Source organism: Lepisosteus platostomus, chromosome 7 (genome assembly GCF_059453375.1).
Source record: "Lepisosteus platostomus isolate fLepPlt1 chromosome 7, fLepPlt1.hap1, whole genome shotgun sequence".
Classification (NCBI taxonomy): domain Eukaryota; kingdom Metazoa; phylum Chordata; class Actinopteri; order Semionotiformes; family Lepisosteidae; genus Lepisosteus; species Lepisosteus platostomus.
Genome location: NC_142617.1, coordinates 10,308,752 through 10,329,205, shown reverse-complemented (window position 1 = coordinate 10,329,205; position 20,454 = coordinate 10,308,752). Strand labels below are relative to the sequence as shown.

The 20,454-nt window shown below is 38.8% G+C and overlaps 1 protein-coding gene across 1 annotated transcript in view; it reads right to left on the bottom strand.

Moving 5' to 3' along the window:
• Positions 1-20,454, bottom strand: part of gucy1a2 (guanylate cyclase 1, soluble, alpha 2) — a 46,368-nt gene that overhangs the window by 19,136 nt on the left and 6,778 nt on the right. Inside the window, exons 4-6 of the mRNA XM_088639191.1 lie at positions 18,041-18,768; positions 5,531-6,016; positions 2,643-2,786 (exon numbers count right to left, since the gene is read on the bottom strand). Coding sequence (XP_088495317.1) covers positions 2,643-2,786; positions 5,531-6,016; positions 18,041-18,768 — 1,358 coding nt within the window. The remainder of the gene's footprint in view (positions 1-2,642; positions 2,787-5,530; positions 6,017-18,040; positions 18,769-20,454) is intronic.

Sequence of the window (20,454 nt, the reverse complement as noted above, 5' to 3'; positions counted from 1 at the left end):
GCCCATTCTTCCTTGCAAAACAGCTCGAGCTCAGTGAGGTTGGATGGAGAGCGTTTGTGAACAGCAGTTTTCAGCTCTTTCCACAGATTCTCGATTGGATTCAGGTCTGGACTTTGACTTGGCCATTCAAACACCTGGATACGTTTATTTGTGAACCATTCCTTTGTAGATTTTGCTGTATGTTTGGGATCATTGTCTTGTTGGAAGATAAATCTCCGTCCCAGTTTCAGGTCTTTTGCAGACTCCAACAGGTTTTCATCCAGAATGGTCCTGTATTTGGCTGCATCCATCTTCCCCTCAATTTTAACCATCTTCCCTGTCCCTGCTGAAGAAAAGCAGGCCCAAACCATGATGCTGCCACCACCATGTTTGACAGTGGGGATGGTGTGTTGAGGGTGATGAGCTGTGTTGCTTTTACGCCAAACATATCGTTTTGCATTGTGGCCAAAAAGTTCGATTTTGGTTTCATCTGACCAGAGCACCTTCTTCCACATGTTTGGGGTGTCTCCCAGGTGGCTTGTGGCAAACTTTAGACGAGACTTTTTATGGATATCTTTGAGAAATGGCTTTCTTCTTGCCACTCTTCCATAAAGGCCAGATTTGTGCAGTGTAAGACTGATTGTTGTCCTATGGACAGACTCTCCCACCTCAGCTGTAGTTCTCTGCAGTTCATCCAGAGTGATCATGGGCCTCTTGGCTGCATCTCTGATCAGTCTTCTCCTTGTCTGAGCTGAAAGTTTAGAGGGACGGCCAGGTCTTGGTAGATTTGCAGTGGTCTGATACTCCTTCCATTTCAAGATGATCGCTTGCACAGTGCTCCTTGGGATGTTTGAAGCTTGGGAAATCTTTTTGTATCCAAATCCGGCTTTAAACTTCTCCACAACAGTATTACGGACCTGCCTGGTGTGTTCCTTGGTCTTCATGATGCTCTCTGCGCTTTCAACAGAACCTTGAGACTATCACAGAGCAGGTGCATTTATACAGAGACTTGATTACACACAGGTGGATTCTATTTATCACCATCAGTCATTTAGGACAACATTGGATCATTCAGAGATCCTCGCTGAACTTCTGGAGTGAGTTTGCTGCACTGAAAGTAAAGGGGCCGAATAATTTTGCACGCCCCACTTTTCATTTTTTTATTAGTTAAAAAAGTTTCAAAAATCCAATAGATTTCGTTCCACTTCACAATTGTGTCCCACTTGTTGGTGATTCTTCACATAAAATAAAAAATTTATATCTTTATGTTTGAAGCCTGAAATGTGGCAAAAGGTTGAAAAGTTCAAGGGGGCCGAATACTTTCGCAAGGCACTGTATATTCTGAATAATGGCTTTTCTTATTAGTAACTGGATGTTCTTCCAAGATATTCAATTTTTCAAAGCCCCCACTCAGCAGGCTTTCAATACAAAAAAGCTTTCCTTTCTTAACCATTGTGTAAATTACACAATAATTAATTATACCCATGACTGAGGAGACTGAAGGAGGAAGGCCCTGTATAAATCCATCATTTTAGTGTCCCTTCAATGCACTGTCAAGACAGTGGAGTGAGGTAGGTCAAGCCAGTCCATTACTGCACAAGCCTGATCGTCCCTAACATGAAGGCAAAGTATTACGAAGTCAATGTGTTTGCATTCGTGAAATTGATTAACAAGTTGAACCCGAACCTGTGTAAATGTCATCATATTTAGCAAAGCAATTTAATAGGACATTAGCTACAAGTTGGTCTTAAGAGGTCTTAAAGAGGTAAAGTGAAACAATTAATCCTGGTAAAAGAAGCCGAAGCAAAATCAAAGAAAACAATTATCTTACTTTGACTTACTGAATACCCACTTCCTCAGCGGGGACTGTAGATTGTGTTTGCAATTTAAGTGTCTTTAGACAATGTTTGATAATCATACATTTACTCAACTTGGGTTTGATTTATTGAAAACAAATACAAACGTTGCAAACTGATGCACTGATTTTTTGTCCAACTAGAACAAATGAACTTAAATCACAATATGAAAGCAAAGTGTGAGGTGAATGGAAACGCACAACTTGACTTCTCATCAAATCAGTCTTTGTCCGGCATATAAGAAGACAAGAACTGGGAAGAGAACACATTCTTCACGTTATAATAGAAAGTCTGCTTTGAACAAAGGACAGTAATTCAGTCCAAAAGATGTGTGGACTTCATCTGAACTCTAGAGATTCAATTACTGCTTTGCATTTTGTCTGGCCATCCATAACATCTTATATCTAACCTCACAAAGCATCAACTCCGGGAGGGAACATTATAACGAAATTTTATCTTCGCATGAAATAAAAAAATCAAATCAAAAATCACTTCACGGAATTTTTCCATCCATACATCATGAGGCATTGCTTGTTGCCATTTTGAACTTCCTCATTTAAGAAATACGTAAAGTCACAGGGGCATATTTTATTTCCTGTTAATGCACAACCTATTCAAATTTAAACTTGTTAAGCAGCTATCACCTAAAATATCGTCAACAGTTCATTCCCGCAAATTTGCAGAATTTGTTTTTTAATCACTATACAGTAGCCTGCCTGTATCAGACGTACTCTAAAAGTTTAGCACTGAGTGTAAAATGATTGCTTGAAAACTTTCTTGCATCTTGCAGCTTTCTTATCTCCTTACCTTGATGGGTTTTCCATCCGGTGTCAGAACTTCTTCTGAGAGCTCCATCATCTTTAGTGCCATTAGTGCAATGGGCTTGGCGTGGCAGTCACTCTTCCTGTGGAGCCCTCCAGCCACACAGTAAGCATCACCTATTGTTTCAATCTGTCAGGGAAAAACACAGCAAGTGATTACCTTCTTTAACCCTTTCCTGATCAGGAAGGCAAGCAAGCCAATGTTGCAATGGAGGACCATTCCTTTGAATTGGATTAGGGTAGAAAAGACCCTTTTTGGTCTCTCAGATGAACTATAAAAAGCGCGTCTATCGTGCTTTCTTCGTTTTGTGATGTTTGCTTTAAAAACGGAGCCGTGCCGTTAAAAGTTTTAATCACAAATTCATCCCCATTTGAATCATCTTTTTCCTGATTAACTGAATAACATTTCATGTGTAGCTATTGATGGTTGCTGGTTTGTTCGAGAGGCAGTATAACATTGGTTGTGAAGGAACAAGTCATAGGTTTATTCCACGCTGAAAAGAGAAGAAAGAAAACAAAGTTTCAGCTGTGGAGTCTTCTTCAGGTGTCCACAAGCTACTGTGTAATGAGTCCGGCAGAGTTTTAAAGAGTGCATGTTCAGGGCACAAAAAGCACAGAGAACAATTTATTATTTCTATATCAAGTGACAGAATATAGGTCACTGGGACTATCAGAAGTTACCTCTGCTGAGAGTAATGATTATCTTTTCAACTTTCCTGGATTACATCTCAATTGCTATCCTAGTAAATATTAGCTAGGCTGATTACATTCCCAGAAACTCTCCCTCATCTCAGAAGATGACAGAAACATCATTTTTTATGGAGTCCTTGTACATAATCAAACTGTAGGCTGTGCATGCTTTTACAACATAAACCCAGTTCTAGTGCTTTTTTCATGGCAAGTTAAGCACAAAGCAGTACACCACTTTGCCAGAAAAAAAAGTTCTATATCATAATGTTGATATGATTATTAAAATTTCTAATGCCAAACAACAATCCCATTTGACCCATTTTTTGACAAACCGCAAAGGGTGACGGACAATTTAATTGTTGTGAGGAACGGAAACGTCAGTCTTCAGTCAGACCATGCTCAAACCTTACAGCACATAAGTAAATCTTCTCTAAAACTATAAAGGCTGTCTTGTTCGTGCAGTTAACAGGAATCAATGCAATTCAACTTTGCCTCTGGCCGTCACATCTTTGCCTCTTGTAAGTAACTAAGTTCAGGACTCAGACATATCCTTGGTCAGTTTTTTTTAAAGAACTTTGCACTTGAGGGAGAGAGGAAACCCATTACTGTGAAGCACAAGTGAAAGATGTCAGCACTTTTATGGATGAACCTGGCAATTTGAGCAGCAACTCATATCAAGACCTCCACAGGCCATTTTTCCTGCTGATTCACCAAGTCTTCAAGGCACAGGGTTTTTCATTAAGAGGCTGACTGCGCCGTGTGAACAAACAGAGTGGCCAGCCGTAGCACAGAAGACATTCCAGACATCAAATAAGCCCTCATTTATTCAAGTTCATTCAGCGGCACACAGACAGGATGCACAAAAAAAAAACAAAGACAAAATGTCCTTCTGAAAGAAAAGGCTCTGCAGTCACAGTGTCAGAGTGGCATGGTAGTTAGCACTGCCGCTTCACAGCCACAGGATACTGGGATCGATGCTGGCTGGCACCTGTCTGTGTGGACATTGCATGGATTTTTGCTGGGTGTGCTGGTTCCCCCCAAAGACAAGTATTTTAGGTGTGATCGGCTCTTGTCGTGTCTATTGGGATGGTGATGTGCCCATAAATAGAATATTTACCTTAAATAGTACAGCAGATGATAGATATTACATTTGCTCTGGACCTGTATCGTCTTTGCTGAGTGTCAGGCCAGAAAGAAACCAAACATCTTCAGCAGCTTTACATAAAAGGCTCTCTTATTCAAAAGAGTCAATTGCATTTTTAGGAAGCATTGAAAAATTAACTCCAGAATTTGACAATGTGCAATACAATGAGACATGGGAACATTATTCCTTTCATAGTAATTTTGGTATGACTAAAAAGTATCATGGCACTGCTGATAGTAACTAAATAGTACTGATGGTATTCAATTGGTCAAAATACTGACATGAGACTTTAAACTGAGGATGTTAATGCTATTAGCTGTATTAACCCTTAGTTTTGTAGCATTTCATATCTTTAAATTATAGTATCTGAGGTCTTTAAAGGGCAGGTGCAGACAATATTCTTCTACCTATATATCTTAAATGTTGTTATGGGTTGTGTCAAGTACTGTATAAATTGTTATTTTAATTGCCCCTTTTCTTAGCTAATCTGGTTTATGAGGGGGGATATACAAAGCATTTGCACTGCTGAGGGGTTCATCTAAATCAGATCAGTGGTATTATTTCAAGTAAAATTATTTTTATTGTATATCCAGTTGGATCTGTTTGCCACTCTCATTTATTTTAATGCATTTTTGTCTGGGGGACAAGATGTCTCCTCTGTAGCATCACTAAAGGGCTATGCTTACCTGTTGTAGAAATACAGATTTTATTTAAGCTGTCTGACCTATCCTTACTAAAGATTTATGTCCACTTATAAATATACTAGGGAAGTCAATGTTAGTGGGAGGTTGAATATAATGTTGAGCTCTAAGACCTCAATCGCAGACATTAGTTTCGTGTAAACGTACTGTATATTTTGTTATCTTGGTATTGTATTAACCATATTTTATTAACCATAATCTTGTTTTTTCATCCAAAATATCGGTTTAACTTTTACAAAACGCCCCTACTATTTTATAAAATACACCACAATAAATTAAAACTTTCCATGCATGTATCAAAGTTAAAATCATTGTGAAATATAGAGAATACTGTCTCACCTTGTAGACATCCAGGATGCCACACTGGTAATCAAAGCGAGTGTAGAGCTCGTTAAGCATGCTGATGACCTGCATTGGGGTGCACTGGGCACAGATGGCTGTGAAGCCCACTATGTCGGAGAAGAGCATGGTGACATCGTCGAACTTGCGCGCCTGCACCGTTTTACCCTGCCACAGCTGCTGGGCCACGTCCCCGGGGAAGATGGAATAGAGGAGGTCCACGGTCTTCTTCTTCTCCTCCTCCAGGGCCTGGTGGGTCCTCTCCAGCGTGGCCTTCAGCTTGTCCATACGTTTCTTCAGCCCGTCCTGGGCCTTGGCCTGTTCCCCCACTAGGATGACGTCTCGTGTGGCGTCATGGATTGGGATGTCTGACAGGTGCAGACCTCGGCCCATCAGCTCCTCCAGCTTGTCCACGCAGGGAGAACCCAAAAAAAGGATGGAGTTGGACTCGGGGACATGGATCATCTGTCCTTTAATTTCCATCACCTGAAATGCATATAATAAATTAACTATTGTTCACGAGGAATGACAAACACCCAAGTATAAAGCATTATGGAGTGAAATTGTGGCTTAACCTGCTTGGCTGAGGGCTGGCCTCCCGGCCATAGGACAAGGAGACCAGGACCCCCATGCAGGGTGACCAAGGGGCAGCTGCAGAGGTGGAGATGGGGTGGAGGTGGGATGCAAGAGACGTACAAGAGAGAGAGATGGGGATCTCGTAGGTATTTATAGCGTTTGGGAGAGGAATGGATTGTCAGGAGCGATTACTAATTACTGACAGCTGAGTCCAATTGAGCTTGGTTGTTGTTATCCCTCCCAAACTTTTGTTCTAAACTCCACTAGGTAGGCAGTGTAGGTTTTCAGTTAATAACTATTCAGCACTCATGGTGCATTGAATTTTTTAATTAACAGGTAGCATAATTGAAATTTCATAATTGAAAACAGTGCAAATGTTACTTAAAATGTAACTAAAACGAGTGCAGCGCAGCTTTTGCTTAACTTTCTGTGCCATCAACAGTGGCAAAACCTTAAGTAAAATGATCTGTGCTTCGTTTGAGTAGCGCAGTTGCTGGAGTTCCCTGCGGGCCAATCTATGTGATGACATATTTAAATTCTCTTACACACACAGAGAAAAAAAAAGCTTAGATTTAGAATTTCTGTCAGTTGTGTAACGAATGCAGTGAACTGTGCCAGACGATCCAACCGTTCTATTTCCAGCCTCCACTGAGCTTTTGCAGAATCAAGTAGCCCAAAGGCTGGAAGTCTCACCCTGCTTCCTTCTGCACTCCCCCCACCCCACCCCCATTGTCAGTCACACTGCATTCAAAAGTGTTTCTATCCCTGCTGGGCATTTCACTGGAGTTCTCCTGCTTGTCAGGAGGGACATTCAAAGGAAGAGAAAAGCATCATACAAATATAATCCTGCACTTCCTGAATGGCCAGCTAGTATAACAGTACAGCGAATTATTAACCGGGCAAATCTGACTGTTTTCAGTAGCTAATGTCACAAAAACTTATTCCGCCTATGAGTAAGCTTGCAACAGAAAAAGTCTCTGTATTATTTATAGAATCCCCTGTAGTATTACATAACATATAAAACCATTGCTTGAAGTCAAACATAGTGTGTCCATGTTTGAGGCTTTACATAAAATGTGGCCTGTGAAAAGAGATATAAAAAAGATTACAAATGAGAGGAGGCCATTTTGCCTATCCAGCCCACTAGGTGACTGGCAGGTAATTGATCAGAACCTCTCCTTGAAAGAAGCCAGACTATGGCCTTCCACAATATGGGAGGGTTAGGGTTCAACAATCCCATAATCCTCTATATGAAAAGGAATAAGTAAAGGTTTATTCCATGCTGAAAAGAGAAGAAAAGAAGCACATTTCAGCTGTGGGGCCTTCTTCAGGTGTGGAAGGCTCCACAGCTGAAATGTTGCATTTGTCTCAGCATGGAATAAACCTTTACTCGTTCCTTTGCAGCCTGCGCATGCTGACGCAGCTACCTATTCAAACAGCTCTGTAGGGGAAGATGCTTCCCATTTTCAGTTTTAAAAGCACTTGCCCTTAGTTTGCAACTGTCTTCTGGTTCATGTAAGAACCTTGGTTTAACATTTCACCCAAAGAAGAGGAACTCCTACAGCACGGTCCTTGTTCAGGAAAGGTCATTTAATCCAGAGATAACAGTGCTGACTACAGGCCCATCAGCACCACTTGTACCAGCAAGACGGTTTTGAGGTTTTCCTTTGATGTGCTGAATCCCTTTACCACAGCCAGACTTCTCATTAGTTTACAATAACGGCAAAACACGTCCCACTGTTTATTGGGATATCATTTTTGTATGCAGCTCAAAAGAATGAGACACCAGCTTTGACAAGGCCACACACATTGCCTGAGAAATCCAATTTCAAAACACATTATTATAGTCTAATATTATAATTACAAAAACACATTCAGAACTGTGTAGGATCGTCTTGTGTTTAATAATTTTGACTTGGTGGGGTAATGTTTCTGCATTGCATGAGTTTGCTGCAATAAATTCACTTGAGCACAAAACAGTCTTACAACGGGCAAGAAAGAAAATTCTGACATAATCTGATTTCCGCTGTCTGTGAAATTCAAAATTTCATTAGTGCCTTTGGCAAATCGCTAGCCCCCTAAAAACATAATCCCATTCCTCTACGAGTCTACACTTGATCAAAATTAGATTGGTGATATCAAGTTGATGGTGTTATTTGTTGTTGATGTTCATAGCAAATGTAAACTGCAAAATATTAAATCATTTTATTTCTTTCTAAACTCGAAGGAAAATGAGAATTTTTTCAATGTGCATTTACAATAAGGGTATTATTAGATTAGTTGTCAGGGACCAGTTCTCTACTGTTGGAAAACTTCTTATAGTTACTGTATTTATTACCACAATTTCAATATACTGTATCTGGTGATTTGCCACATATGCGAAATTTAAACACTACAGCTATTTATGTACATTATAAAATGCATATAAGACAATGACACCCCCAGATACATACAAAACATTTCCATAGTGACATCAGGGTTAATATGCAATAAGTCACAACACTGCAAAACAAGGCACAAAAGCACCAACAGTGAATTTCCATATCAAAGTATGGCGATTCATTAAGATCAGAATTGTCCCCGGGTATATCATATTTGCACTTTGCTGCCTGCCTGGAATGAATAAGATAACTGAAGTAAAGGCTTCACAATTTCCCAGCCAGCTTATGAAAATTCATTAGAAGCGACAATGTAATTTAAAGGAGCATAAGATATTTCACTTGATAACACCGGTGGCTTATCGCTTAAAACACTAACAAAACAACTGAACCCTTTACCTTGGGGTGATAGTTGCTATGCACATTTGTTTAGAGATATTACAGTGTTTCAGTGGTGCAAGCAGATAATAATATTGAATACATTTTAAAAAGGGGGAGGGCTATTTTCTGGACAGTGATATGTTAGAGATTAGGAGACCAACCGTATTGTTTAATTTATCTACCCCTGCACCCTGCCGCCTCTTACTGCTCAGAGAGGAAAACTCTGTTCATAAAAAGAGAATACTCTGCTGTTTTCCAATTAACAGCTTCTACTTGTGGCCAGTATCCACAATGGCCCAGTTTGTTGGATATTGTTGGCAGCAATAAGTGGCCAAGTGGAACAAGTCACCTCCGGTCTGAAAACCTCCTTTTAATAACTATCCTCAATTTTCTGTTTAGCAAAAGAATTGAACTGGGAACATAAGCCCATTCAGTAGCATTCCATCGACAAAGGCGACATTATAACTACTCAGAAGTACAACCAAAAATCCTAGCAAATGGATGCCTAAGGAACGAGATAAGAATTAAAGCATCTTAATAGGATTTCTGACGTTAACAGAAACAAGGAAAACAATTTCATTCATTTTTTAAATGTATATTTAAGCTTCAAAAGATTACTTTGTTTTTAGCCGTGCAAGGTTTCTCACTGCCGAGAAGAGGTTTTTGAAACCCACTGATAAATATGGACACATTTACAGTTTTGCCATGACAGCCTTCTTGAATAAAAAACTGTGTAAATATCCCATAGGGTTTCTATTAACTAATTCCACATCTCCTGAAACACAATGATGCATGAATTAAACAAACAATGAGTAATTAAGATACAGGAGATGTGAAATAGTAAGTGAACCCTTAGTTTCATTAACTCACTTAAAGGAATAATTAAAATCAGGTGTTTAAATAATTAAGTAGGAGTTCAAAAGGCCCTAACCTACTGTATATAAAGATGAGAAAACTATTTGTTTGAGCCAAGTCATGCCACAATCTAAGAAAATCTTTGAGGACCTCAGAACAAGAGTCAATGATGCTCATCACTCTGGAAAGGGTTACAATCCGTTTCTTAGGATTTGGCAGTTCATCAATCCATTTTGAGACAGACCATCAACAAATGAAGAACGTTCAAAGCCACAGTCACTCTACGTATGAGCAGTGATCCTATCAAAATCTCTCCAAGGACAAACTGAAAAATTATCAGGGAGGATTCAAAGAACCCAAAGTAACATCCAAGGAACTGCAGGCCACTCTGGTCTTGACTAATATAACTCTTCATGACTCAACAATCAGAAAACAACTGAATAAGAGTGGTTTCCATGGCAAGGAGAAAACAACTGCTCTCTCCATAAAGAACACTGCTGCCCATCAGAAGTTCTCCGAAGAGCACAAAGATGATCCACAAGGCTTCTGGTATAATATTATTTGGACAGACCAGTCAAAGGAAGAACTTGTTTGCCTCAATGAGTAATGTTATGTTTGAGCAAGACCAAATGCTGCTTTTGAACAGAAGAACCTCATCCCAACCATCAACTACTTTACTTGTAATGGACGGCTGAAAGGACCTGCAGGCGGCAGCAGCCAAAGTTAGGAGAAGGATCCTGATGCAGGAGGAGTCTGAAATAGCTAGAGCCTTTGGCAGGCAGCAGTGATGTGTGAGCAAAGCAGGCAAGCAGGCAGGGGCACCAGCAAGACACAACTGAGATAGAAGCAGGTAGAAGCTCAAAGGGGAAATCCAAGTGGGGTGGTCAAACAGGCGAGAGGTCCAAATGCTGGAGAGGGTTCACAAAGTCGGGCAATCCGGACCAAACGAGGGAGATCAACGACCGGAAAAGGGAAGGTTAAGGAAGTATGTTCAGGGGAACAAGCGAGGTGTCAAGCCAGGGAGAACTTCAAAACAGCGAGAGACACAAGAAGGTCACAAAAGCTAACGCTAAGACTGAGCACTCTAATGCCACTCGAGTGGGATTAAAAACCCTGCTGGGAACAAGGTAAATGCTGTTAATTACGTGTCGGTGGTATTGACAAACTGCCTGACCGCATTATCACGGGAACAGGAAAATTGGAAGATTGATTCGATGATTGACCACAGGCCATGGTGTTACGGTAGCTGGAGACAGCACTTACCCTGCCACAAGCATTACAAAAAGCATGGTGATAGGAATGTGATGGTTTGGGGCGGCTTTGCTTTGGACCTGGATGATCTGCCATCATTGACACAACCAGGACTTCCGCATTGTATCAAAAGATACTAGAGGAAAGTGTCAGGATGAACAAAAAGTGATTTTTGCATTAAGACAATGTTCCTAAACATACAAGGAGATCTACAAAAGAATGACTGCAGAAGAAGACATTTAGAATTTTACAATGGCCTAGTCAACTTTCTGACCTAAACCGCATTAAAATGTTGTGGCAGGACCAGAAACGAGCAGTTCATGCAAGGCAGCCCTCAAATGTGTCTTCAACCTTTACCACCTTCAGTACAAATGTCACAGAGTTGAAGGAGTTCTGTAAGGAGGAATGGGCCAAAAACCCTCAAAGCAGGTGTGTGAGACTGATCAACGGTTACAGAAGGTTTTTAGTTGCAGTCATGGCTACTCAGGGTGTTGCTACCAGTTACTGCATCACAAATATTTTCCTAGCACTGTATATTCTTACAATTAAATCAGTAATTTTAAAGAAAATTCTGTGTGAAATTTAGGTGAATTAGTTTTATGGATATAAAAATACTTTCAGCAAAAAATATAAAATCATCTGAATTTAACCATCCTAAAGAATTATACTAATACTTAAAAAAACAAAAAGCATTCAGCAGAAAACATGAATACCATGTCTCTACCTAATTATTCAGATTGAATGAAGAGACTGAGCTGGCTACTAACTCATTGTATTGTCTTAAAATTCACAATATACAGTATAAAGCAAAGTGGGCTCTTCTAATTTTTGCCAAATTTCATGTTTCTGCTGTTAGTATTTTGTGTTAATAGGCAAAGTTGAAGAAGAACCATAAATGTACATTTCATTGGGACAAAATTAATTTGACTTCTGGTGTACTGTTGTTTTTGTTGAGATGTGAAGTGACAGCAAATTAAATAGCAACATTTAAAAAATTAAATAGTGAAGAAAAATGGAAGAAAATGTGAAAAAATAATCACTTTGTTTTATTATTTTTCATAGTTATTTGTAAATATTACAAACACTGCAGCTAGCCCACTGAGTAGCAGAACATAATGCAAATGTGTAATACACTTGAACATCTATGTAGTTTTTTAAACAGAAATTCAGTGTATAAATGTGTATTTGTGGAATGACATATCTAAGCAAAAGACTTGAACATTTACAAGCTATAATTAGAATTAATTTTTCCCATGAAGTCAAATTCTTCCAGAAAAGATATTCAATTTAGCACTATGCATACAGCGGGAAAAATAAGATGTTGTCTGGTTGCACCGACAAATTTGCCTTGAAATGTGCTGTGAAGAATCTTGTGGATCCTAATCATTTCTGTCACTGGTGTCAGTACCTTTTTTTTCTGTAAAACCCCACTCTGCTGAGTTTCCATCACTGTTGTCTTTTCTATCCATGGCTGCCTGACAGAACATGCTGCAAAAGAATGAGTGGGTGTCTCCTTTCACTGTCCCTTAATCAAAACGCCATTTGTAACATGCAGCTGGGTAATCTTCACAAGCTAATGCACCTGTTAATAACTACCTAGCACGCTTCTTCCCAAACCAAATGTCAGATGTTTCTTCATCCTGTGCCGGCAGCTAATTTTTTTTTACTAACGTCTTCACTCTTACTAACTCGTAGGGAAAGACAAAAACCTATTTTTAAGCTGATGTAGGTTCAAGCATGTCTATGCCTTGACATCATAAAATGCCAATAAAGAAGATTAAATGTAATTGAAAAGATCATTACCATTGCATATTCCAATGTAAATAATTACAAGATATCTAATGTCATTACTAATGTCATTGTTTGATCATTTATGACATTGTATGATTTTATGATTTTAGGCAACTGATTGTAACAGTGATCTGCACTGGGATGGACTGAAAATTCCTTTGGTTGAAAATCGTCCTTTTATATGACACTTTAATAGTAATTAAATTGTGATTTCAGTAGCTGGAGCAGAATCTATTGTTCAAGAAAAGTTCATCTGTGAGGTGGTACCAGAGATGTTGTGGACTGTTCAAGTTGACATGTGGGTTCTAAGAGGCAAACTGTTGTTTTGTTTCATATTTGTTATTTGTAGTAGCCTTCATCCTTTAGAACCTTCAGTACATCATGACCTGGCTCATGATATCCTGAGGGTCTTATGTTAGATGACAAGGACAGACGAAAACTGCTTCCTGGATTAAAAGCAAGTCTTGGATTTATTGCTGTCAGATGTGCTTTTTGTCCTTTCTGTTGAAAATGTCAGCTCATTAAATCCTCTGACATCACAAAATGAAGCCACCTTGACAACATGTGGAATTTAATTGTAAAGAAGACAACTAGTAAAAACAAAATTTCATAGCGTGGTTTTGTCTTCAATAAGAGTATAAATTGGATTACAACTGTTTCAGTTTAAGACATTTTGTAAGAGCAAACAAATTTGCAGCACATATATTTTGATCAACCATAAAATCCATTAGCACTATCTTAATATAATAAAAGGTTAAAAAAAAGTGTCTGTGAGCTAATTTTGCCTTACTAATAACAGTAGAATGCAAATAGCCCACAAAATGCAATGCAATTTGTACACAAGCACCAATTCATAAGGTGAACGGAAAGAGACTTACATATACTGACAGTGTAATCCATGAAATTATCCCAATCAATTTTGCTAAATTAAACATTAGCATCATGGAGCATTATGATGAGCAGTTTACAGCCTTCTAAAGACAACAATAAACCAGAATTTGCAAAACAAAGATATTAACATGCTGTCAAATACACTATTTAATAGTGTTTGCAGTAAAGTACTTGTTTATGCTCATTTAGTATCTAATCATTTTCTCAAACGGCAAATAAAAAAAAACAAATTTCAGGATTCTTTCAGATGTGATTTCTCTTTGATAAGACTTGACATCTTAAAACATATGAAGGGAGTTATTTATGCGTCTGCAAAATATTTAAAATGGCACATAAAATAAATGACAAGCTATTCTATACCTTCATTGACAGGCTAAATTGATACGGAGTACTCTGTGTTAAGGGTGTGTTGTATTTAACTTCTGTGTTTTATGTAAAATAAAATGCTTTAGTTCTAAATCTTTTAAGGGGATTTACGTCAATCCCTTTTTTCAAATACAGACCTGTAGTTAAAGGCTGAATCCTACCTGACATAAATTAACTTTAAATAAAGAATAGATCAGAGTTCATTCTAATTCTAAGTAGTTTAGTTTTAAAAAAGACCTGCTAATATACCGTTAACTATTCATTGTCAATACAAGAATTATTAATTGTTGTTTTAGTAGGTTGGTTGTGGTGGCTGAGAAATAATTACTTGCTTTGTTGCAAAATTCATTACCTAACAAAAGATGAGGGCACTTTGTTAATAATTGCAACAAATGGCAAAAAAACTATTATCTGTCAGTATGACTACATCCTTCCTGAGAGCTTTTCAGCAGATAATAGCACTGTGCTTTTTAATGAAATTCATTTTCTTTAATATCACTGTTCACACTTAATCAAAAATTGTAAAATGTTATTAGAATTAAATGTGAATGAGATGCCCACTAAAAGGAGTTTTGGCACCATGATACACTGTAAGGTGAACTTCTATAATGAGACTCCATTCATTTTTTTAAACACATCAATTCATCTTTTTATTGACAATTGTCTGGCATCAATTAATGGCACTCACCTCCCTGTAAAGGCTTTTGTACTGAATCAGACATGTAGCTATACAGGGAATGCAGACAAAATAAATATTGATTTCCAGGAAATGTTACACAAATGGACCAACAGTAACGCAGAATTAATTGGATTCATTTTGTCAAGAGGCTGGCAAATGGCTATTAAGTGCACTGAAGAAAAGCAGATCTATGCCAGTGTGCCTGCAAGTTACATTCTCTTCAGCGTGGCTCATTCTGGGCGTAAAAAAGTCATTGCTACACGTCATATTTCTAAAAACACAGAGGTTTTTAAGTTCAATATCTCCTAAATCCATCAGCAAATATTATTAATGAATTTGCTTGGAACCCATAAGGCTTTCACTGCAGCTAACTAACAACACAGAAGTGTGATGTACATAAACGTGACATTTCTACACATTACAGTTAAGATGAAATCCGCACCATATCACAGTTATTCTGGTCCTCACTTATAGTCCAGCTGGGTGGATTGAAACAAAGTTTCAGGATAAGTACCATGGTACATCAACAGTGGCAGTGGCAGTTTACACAGACACTAGACAACCTGCCAATAAGGAGTCCAGAGCCTTACCCACTAATCTGTGCTGCGCTCATTTAAACAGTATTATATCTTTAAAAACAGGTACAGGTAAAGGTGATCTCACCTACTTTTTCCATGTTTAGTTTCCCTTGTAGTTCTCACTGCATAAGCTGCCTGCACTGCACTGAGACTGTATGCAATTCCTCATCTTCTTCTACACAGATTACCTCTCTCTCATCTTCATCATCCTTCACCCAGTGGTGCTCCTCTTACACCACTTCTCTCCTTTAGTCTGACCTTTCGCTCCCCAGTAACCTCTGGAAAGGCCAGCCTGCTAAAGAAGTTCTGCCTTTGTTGTTCATCTCTCTTTTGGCTTTCAAGCTTTCACAAAAAACACGATGCCTGCTTATTTATTTCGGGATCACAGATGCATCATATGTAACTTGTGACCTTTTCCCATCCATCCATTCATTCATTTACTAACTGCTTTATCCAATACAGGGTTGCTGGGGAGCTGGAGCCTATCCTTGCAACCAATGGGCTCAAGGTACTATACACCCTGAACAGGATCCCAGCAGCCGATCTGGCCCTACTGATTTATACATCAAATCATCTCCCTATTTTCCTTAGCCAAAATCTAAGGTTCCTTATTTACAAACTTCCTCCATTAAATTTCTCACCCTGTGCCAACCACTAATTTCATTAGTGGCGTAAAAACATGTCAGATCTCTACATTTCCGCCTCTGTCCAATCCCCTGTGCTGAAATGAGAAATGAATGAGAAATGACTGGTCCCCAGTTTTACGTTCAGTGAAAATGTTAAAACAGCACCTCTGTCGCCTCTCTGAAACACAATCACAATTTTGTTTTCAGCCCCTGATCTGTGCAATATGATTTGAAAGTCTTTTGTAAAGCTCTTGATATTTACGTCACATAGTGTCTAATGATATCAAATCCCGTGGAAAAGCAAAATGATGAAACCTTTAAGCAGTCAGAAGCAGGCTATAGCAAAACCACAAAAGCAGAATCATCAGGAAGGTTCATTGACCAGTTTAATATGTGTTATTGTTTATCATTGTGCACTAACATCAATTTTAGATTTTTTTTAGACTGAGGTTAGGCAAACTTATCCTCAAAGGTAACATTTGCTGCCTTTCATTTAAAGGGCCTCAGACCTGAGACGATATTTAAACGTCAAAATCAATCTGACAAAAATTATTGGTTTTTTGTACTGTCACTGTAAAGCATGTATTATGCATCACACCTCAGAGACAGAAGAATGGAATATGATTATGCAATACAGTGAAAAAATACTGATAATTCGATGCAAGAGATCCGTGACTCATACTATTTAATTGCAATATAGATAGAGGACTGAAGCTGAGAATATATCTGTCTTTACCAAAATTTCAAATACTGCAAGGAAACTGATAATTAAATCTCACATTTTAACAGCTGTTGAAAAAAGGATGAAATATGTAGTTTTCAAATTTACCTTGTGACTCTACTTATCTATTCTCTTTCTTATCTAAAATACTGTGGCTAACAACTGAAAGGCTAATCTATACTCCTAGCAAATGGAAATTCCTACAGGAGCACTGAGTATCATATTGATGGCCATTGGACCTCGATCTGTGCCTGCACTATGGATAGATAAAGGTCAAAAGCAATTGTACACTCATTCCATTCCCAGAATACAGCAAAACCGCTTTACATCCACCTAATTTAAACAGCGAACGTATGAAGGTGTCATTATAATTAATTATAATAAAAAAAACTCAGAGTGTAAGGAGTGTAAGGAGTTTTATAATGCTAGCAGAATGAACACAGAACGGCAGAACAAAAGATGTATCCCATAGTTACATGTCACTAAGCCAGAGATTCACAGACTGTCTGTGCAACATTAGAAAAAGTGGAAGCCAACAAGAGGATGAATCACTAAGCCCCTCTCTACAAAAGAGCAGCGTTCAAGTGGCAAGCAACTCAAAATAGACAATTTTATCCAAGGGAAGGGGCTTCAGGCAGCAAAATGTATTTACTAACCACAACAAGCTCAAAAGACAAAGCTTTTTACATTCTTTTGTAAAAGGAAAATGTTGGTTATTTAATGTGCGAGATGTTAACAAAGCCCCCCTCTTCACATCATGGCACAGCTAGCCTGCAAGCCACCTGGTCCAACATCATCCATCTGTTCTAAATAACTGCTAATTCCAGTGCAAGGCTACAATGAGCCTGAGCCTTAACTGGCAGACAAAAGTCGCGAGCCAGGACACACCCAGTTTTTTCCTAGTTTGTTTTTTGGTGTACTTAAATCATAAATAAACATTACAAATTAAGCTTGCTTTGCATGTTTGAAAATGTCTTGTATGGCTTTAACAAGCTTAATTTGCTCTTAGAGGCCATGTGCAGAATCTCATGACGTAATATTTCTCTGAAAGGAACTGAAGCCTTAGTTCAATGCACACAGTGTGGCCTATTTTGGTAAACCACAGACCAACATCAACTCCTTCCCTTTAACAATTATCCTGCAATTACTTCTTTACTTAACAGATCTAATCCTAATGGTTTTCCATTTTACATGCCAGCAGCCCACTGCAACACTGCACAACCACACTTCCTGATCTGACAAATATTTTCACAAAGAATAATACATTTACATTCTTCTTTAAGAGAACGATATGAAGAATAGTGCAGTGCAGACTGACTTGCTCAAACAAGAAGCCCAAAAGACATCTTTAAGCGCTTTGAGAAGCCACCTTTAAAGGCACTATATACAATAAAGTTTATTATTATTATTATCTTACTTTTTCCTTGGAATCGAGTCCAGAAGGTTCGGGCCGTGTTCTTATCACAAAGGGTGTAGAAAGTCTCAAGAGAATTCCTTGAAAAGTGCTGGCGATTATTGGCGAGAGGATCTCGAAGTAATCGCGGAAGTTCAAGGCCCTGTGTGCTTCACACTTGATCTGCTTTCGCAGCCCCTCCCCCAGCTGCAGGACCGCCATGCTGGGGTCAAACACCAGGTGAAAGGGGAAAGCTCTGCAGAAGGTGCTGAGGCTGATGCGTAGGTCCGGTGGGGAAAAGGACAACTTCAAGGGGAGTGGCTTGGGAACCCCCGAGGGCTGGGAGACTTTGATGAGGAAGCTGAGGCAGTTGTAGTCGCCCGCGAGCGTCCCATCTAAAGGCAGCTTGTCAGAGGAGCCAGTCAGCTCCTCCACCTGCACCTCCATGTGGTATATCCTCCTGGCCGCAGCCTTGATGAGCCCTGGCATGGCCAAGCCCACTGTGGCTGAGGGGTGGAAACAGTGCAGCAGGAGCGTGCTGCCCTCAGGGGTGTCTTTGCATAGGAAGGAGGGTGACTCGTTGGACGCCCTCTTGCCACAGGAAGTCCGTATGTGTTCCAGCAGGGCATCAAACCCATTGAAGAAGTCCTGCAGGGTACTGCCCACTGCCCTGAGGACCCGCTCATTCTCCTCAAAGCACAGGCCGAAGAACTCCTCTCCAAACTTCTCCCGCAACTCTTCAAACTTCATTCCTGCAGGCAAAAAGAGAACGTTGCTCCTTAAACGTTCAGGTTTAGCAGAGGTTGCAGATGAGCGAAATTCTGTTTTTGTCTTAACAAAATTTGGCAGTTTTGAGTAATTTACTATGGGGGAAAATCTTTTACTATATTTTGAACAATGCAGCTAATCCATTTCCTAATATGCAGTGCAGTATGGAGAGACAGATCTCTCCTTGTCATAAACATATAAAACGTCTGGTATTCCTGCTTTCTAATAAACTAAGAAGAAACTCTGGACAAGGGAGACTTTCCAATCTCAGCCATGAAGCGCCTAGAAGAAGATGAGGTCAGGCTAAAAAAAGTCAGACAGAAAACTGCACAAAAGAATGTTGTGCTAGCTAAAAATAGCCTACAACCCTACAGTTTACATTCCCTATTTAAATAAACTCAAAACAGTTGAGTTAGAAGAACATTAAAGTGTCACATAAACATATTTTCAGAGACAATTCACCAGTTGTAACTGAATGTTCAGCAGACACAAATGGCTAAGGTTTGAAAACATAGAAAGGAACAAAGAATTTTCACAAAGAAATTTCCTGCAACAGAAAATGTATTACTTATAATACAATTCACCCTCCTTTCTGGCTTACATGGAACTAATCAAAATGGTATTGTTTTATACTGAAACAAAGATGGCACCCAATCTGCAAAATATCTTATAAATCATTTCATATACACATACTGTATACAAGCATATATATACAGGCATTTTAGGTTACTTGGGATATTCTTGTTTTATTTTTTTCTCCTGCATGTAAAATGCATGTTTAATTAGATTTAAATCTAGAGATTGACTTGAACCAAACTTGGCTTGTTGTAATTATGCCTGCGGTGTCTTTAATCTTCAGTGTAATCGAAATTGTTGATTTTTCTGCAATTTCAGAGAGGTGCTTCTGGCTGAGTTTGTCTTCTGCTCTTTCAGCTTCAAAATTGCCTGCTTTACGTTAACGAAAAGTTATTTGATTTTTATTTTGACTTTGGACTGTGAACGCTAAACACTGGAGCCAAAGTAGGACAGCTTGATAGGATGTTGACAGGTTGATAAAGCTCTTCTGTAAATGCGTAAGTACCCAACAGAAAAATCCTAACCAACAAGAAACACATTTAAGAAAATGGTTCCACTAATCTTGTTTCCTCATACTGTAATTCCATCTGAATTGGAAGCATTAAAAATGGCATTAAAGTATTTTGCTGTTGCACTTATCAGTTATATTTTTTCCACGGGAAATGATTGTTATAAGTATTCATAGTTCTTTTTTTTAAAGTCCCATTACTTTTAGCAGTATGGTAAATAAAGATAGAATAGCAAAAATACAAAATGAATACTACAGCATGTGTTTCTTTAAGAGTACAACTACATTAATATTTGTACATGGGGGCTCTGTAGTGGTCACAGGAGATAGTTCCAGTATTCGGACTTCCTCGATTCAGCAATCATTAAAAGATGTTAAAATATTATTTCACAGATCAAAATCACATTTATTCACACCTCCAGGATGGAGAAGATTGTCTGAACAGGAAAAGTTTTTATAAACTCATTCATTTTCAGGGAGTTCTGCATACAGTATGTAAACTAGTTAAAGGGTGCTGTTCTCTGTCTTCAAGCATCTATGTCTCTCCTTATAATTCATGCTTACAGGTACACGGTGCCAGGATTGC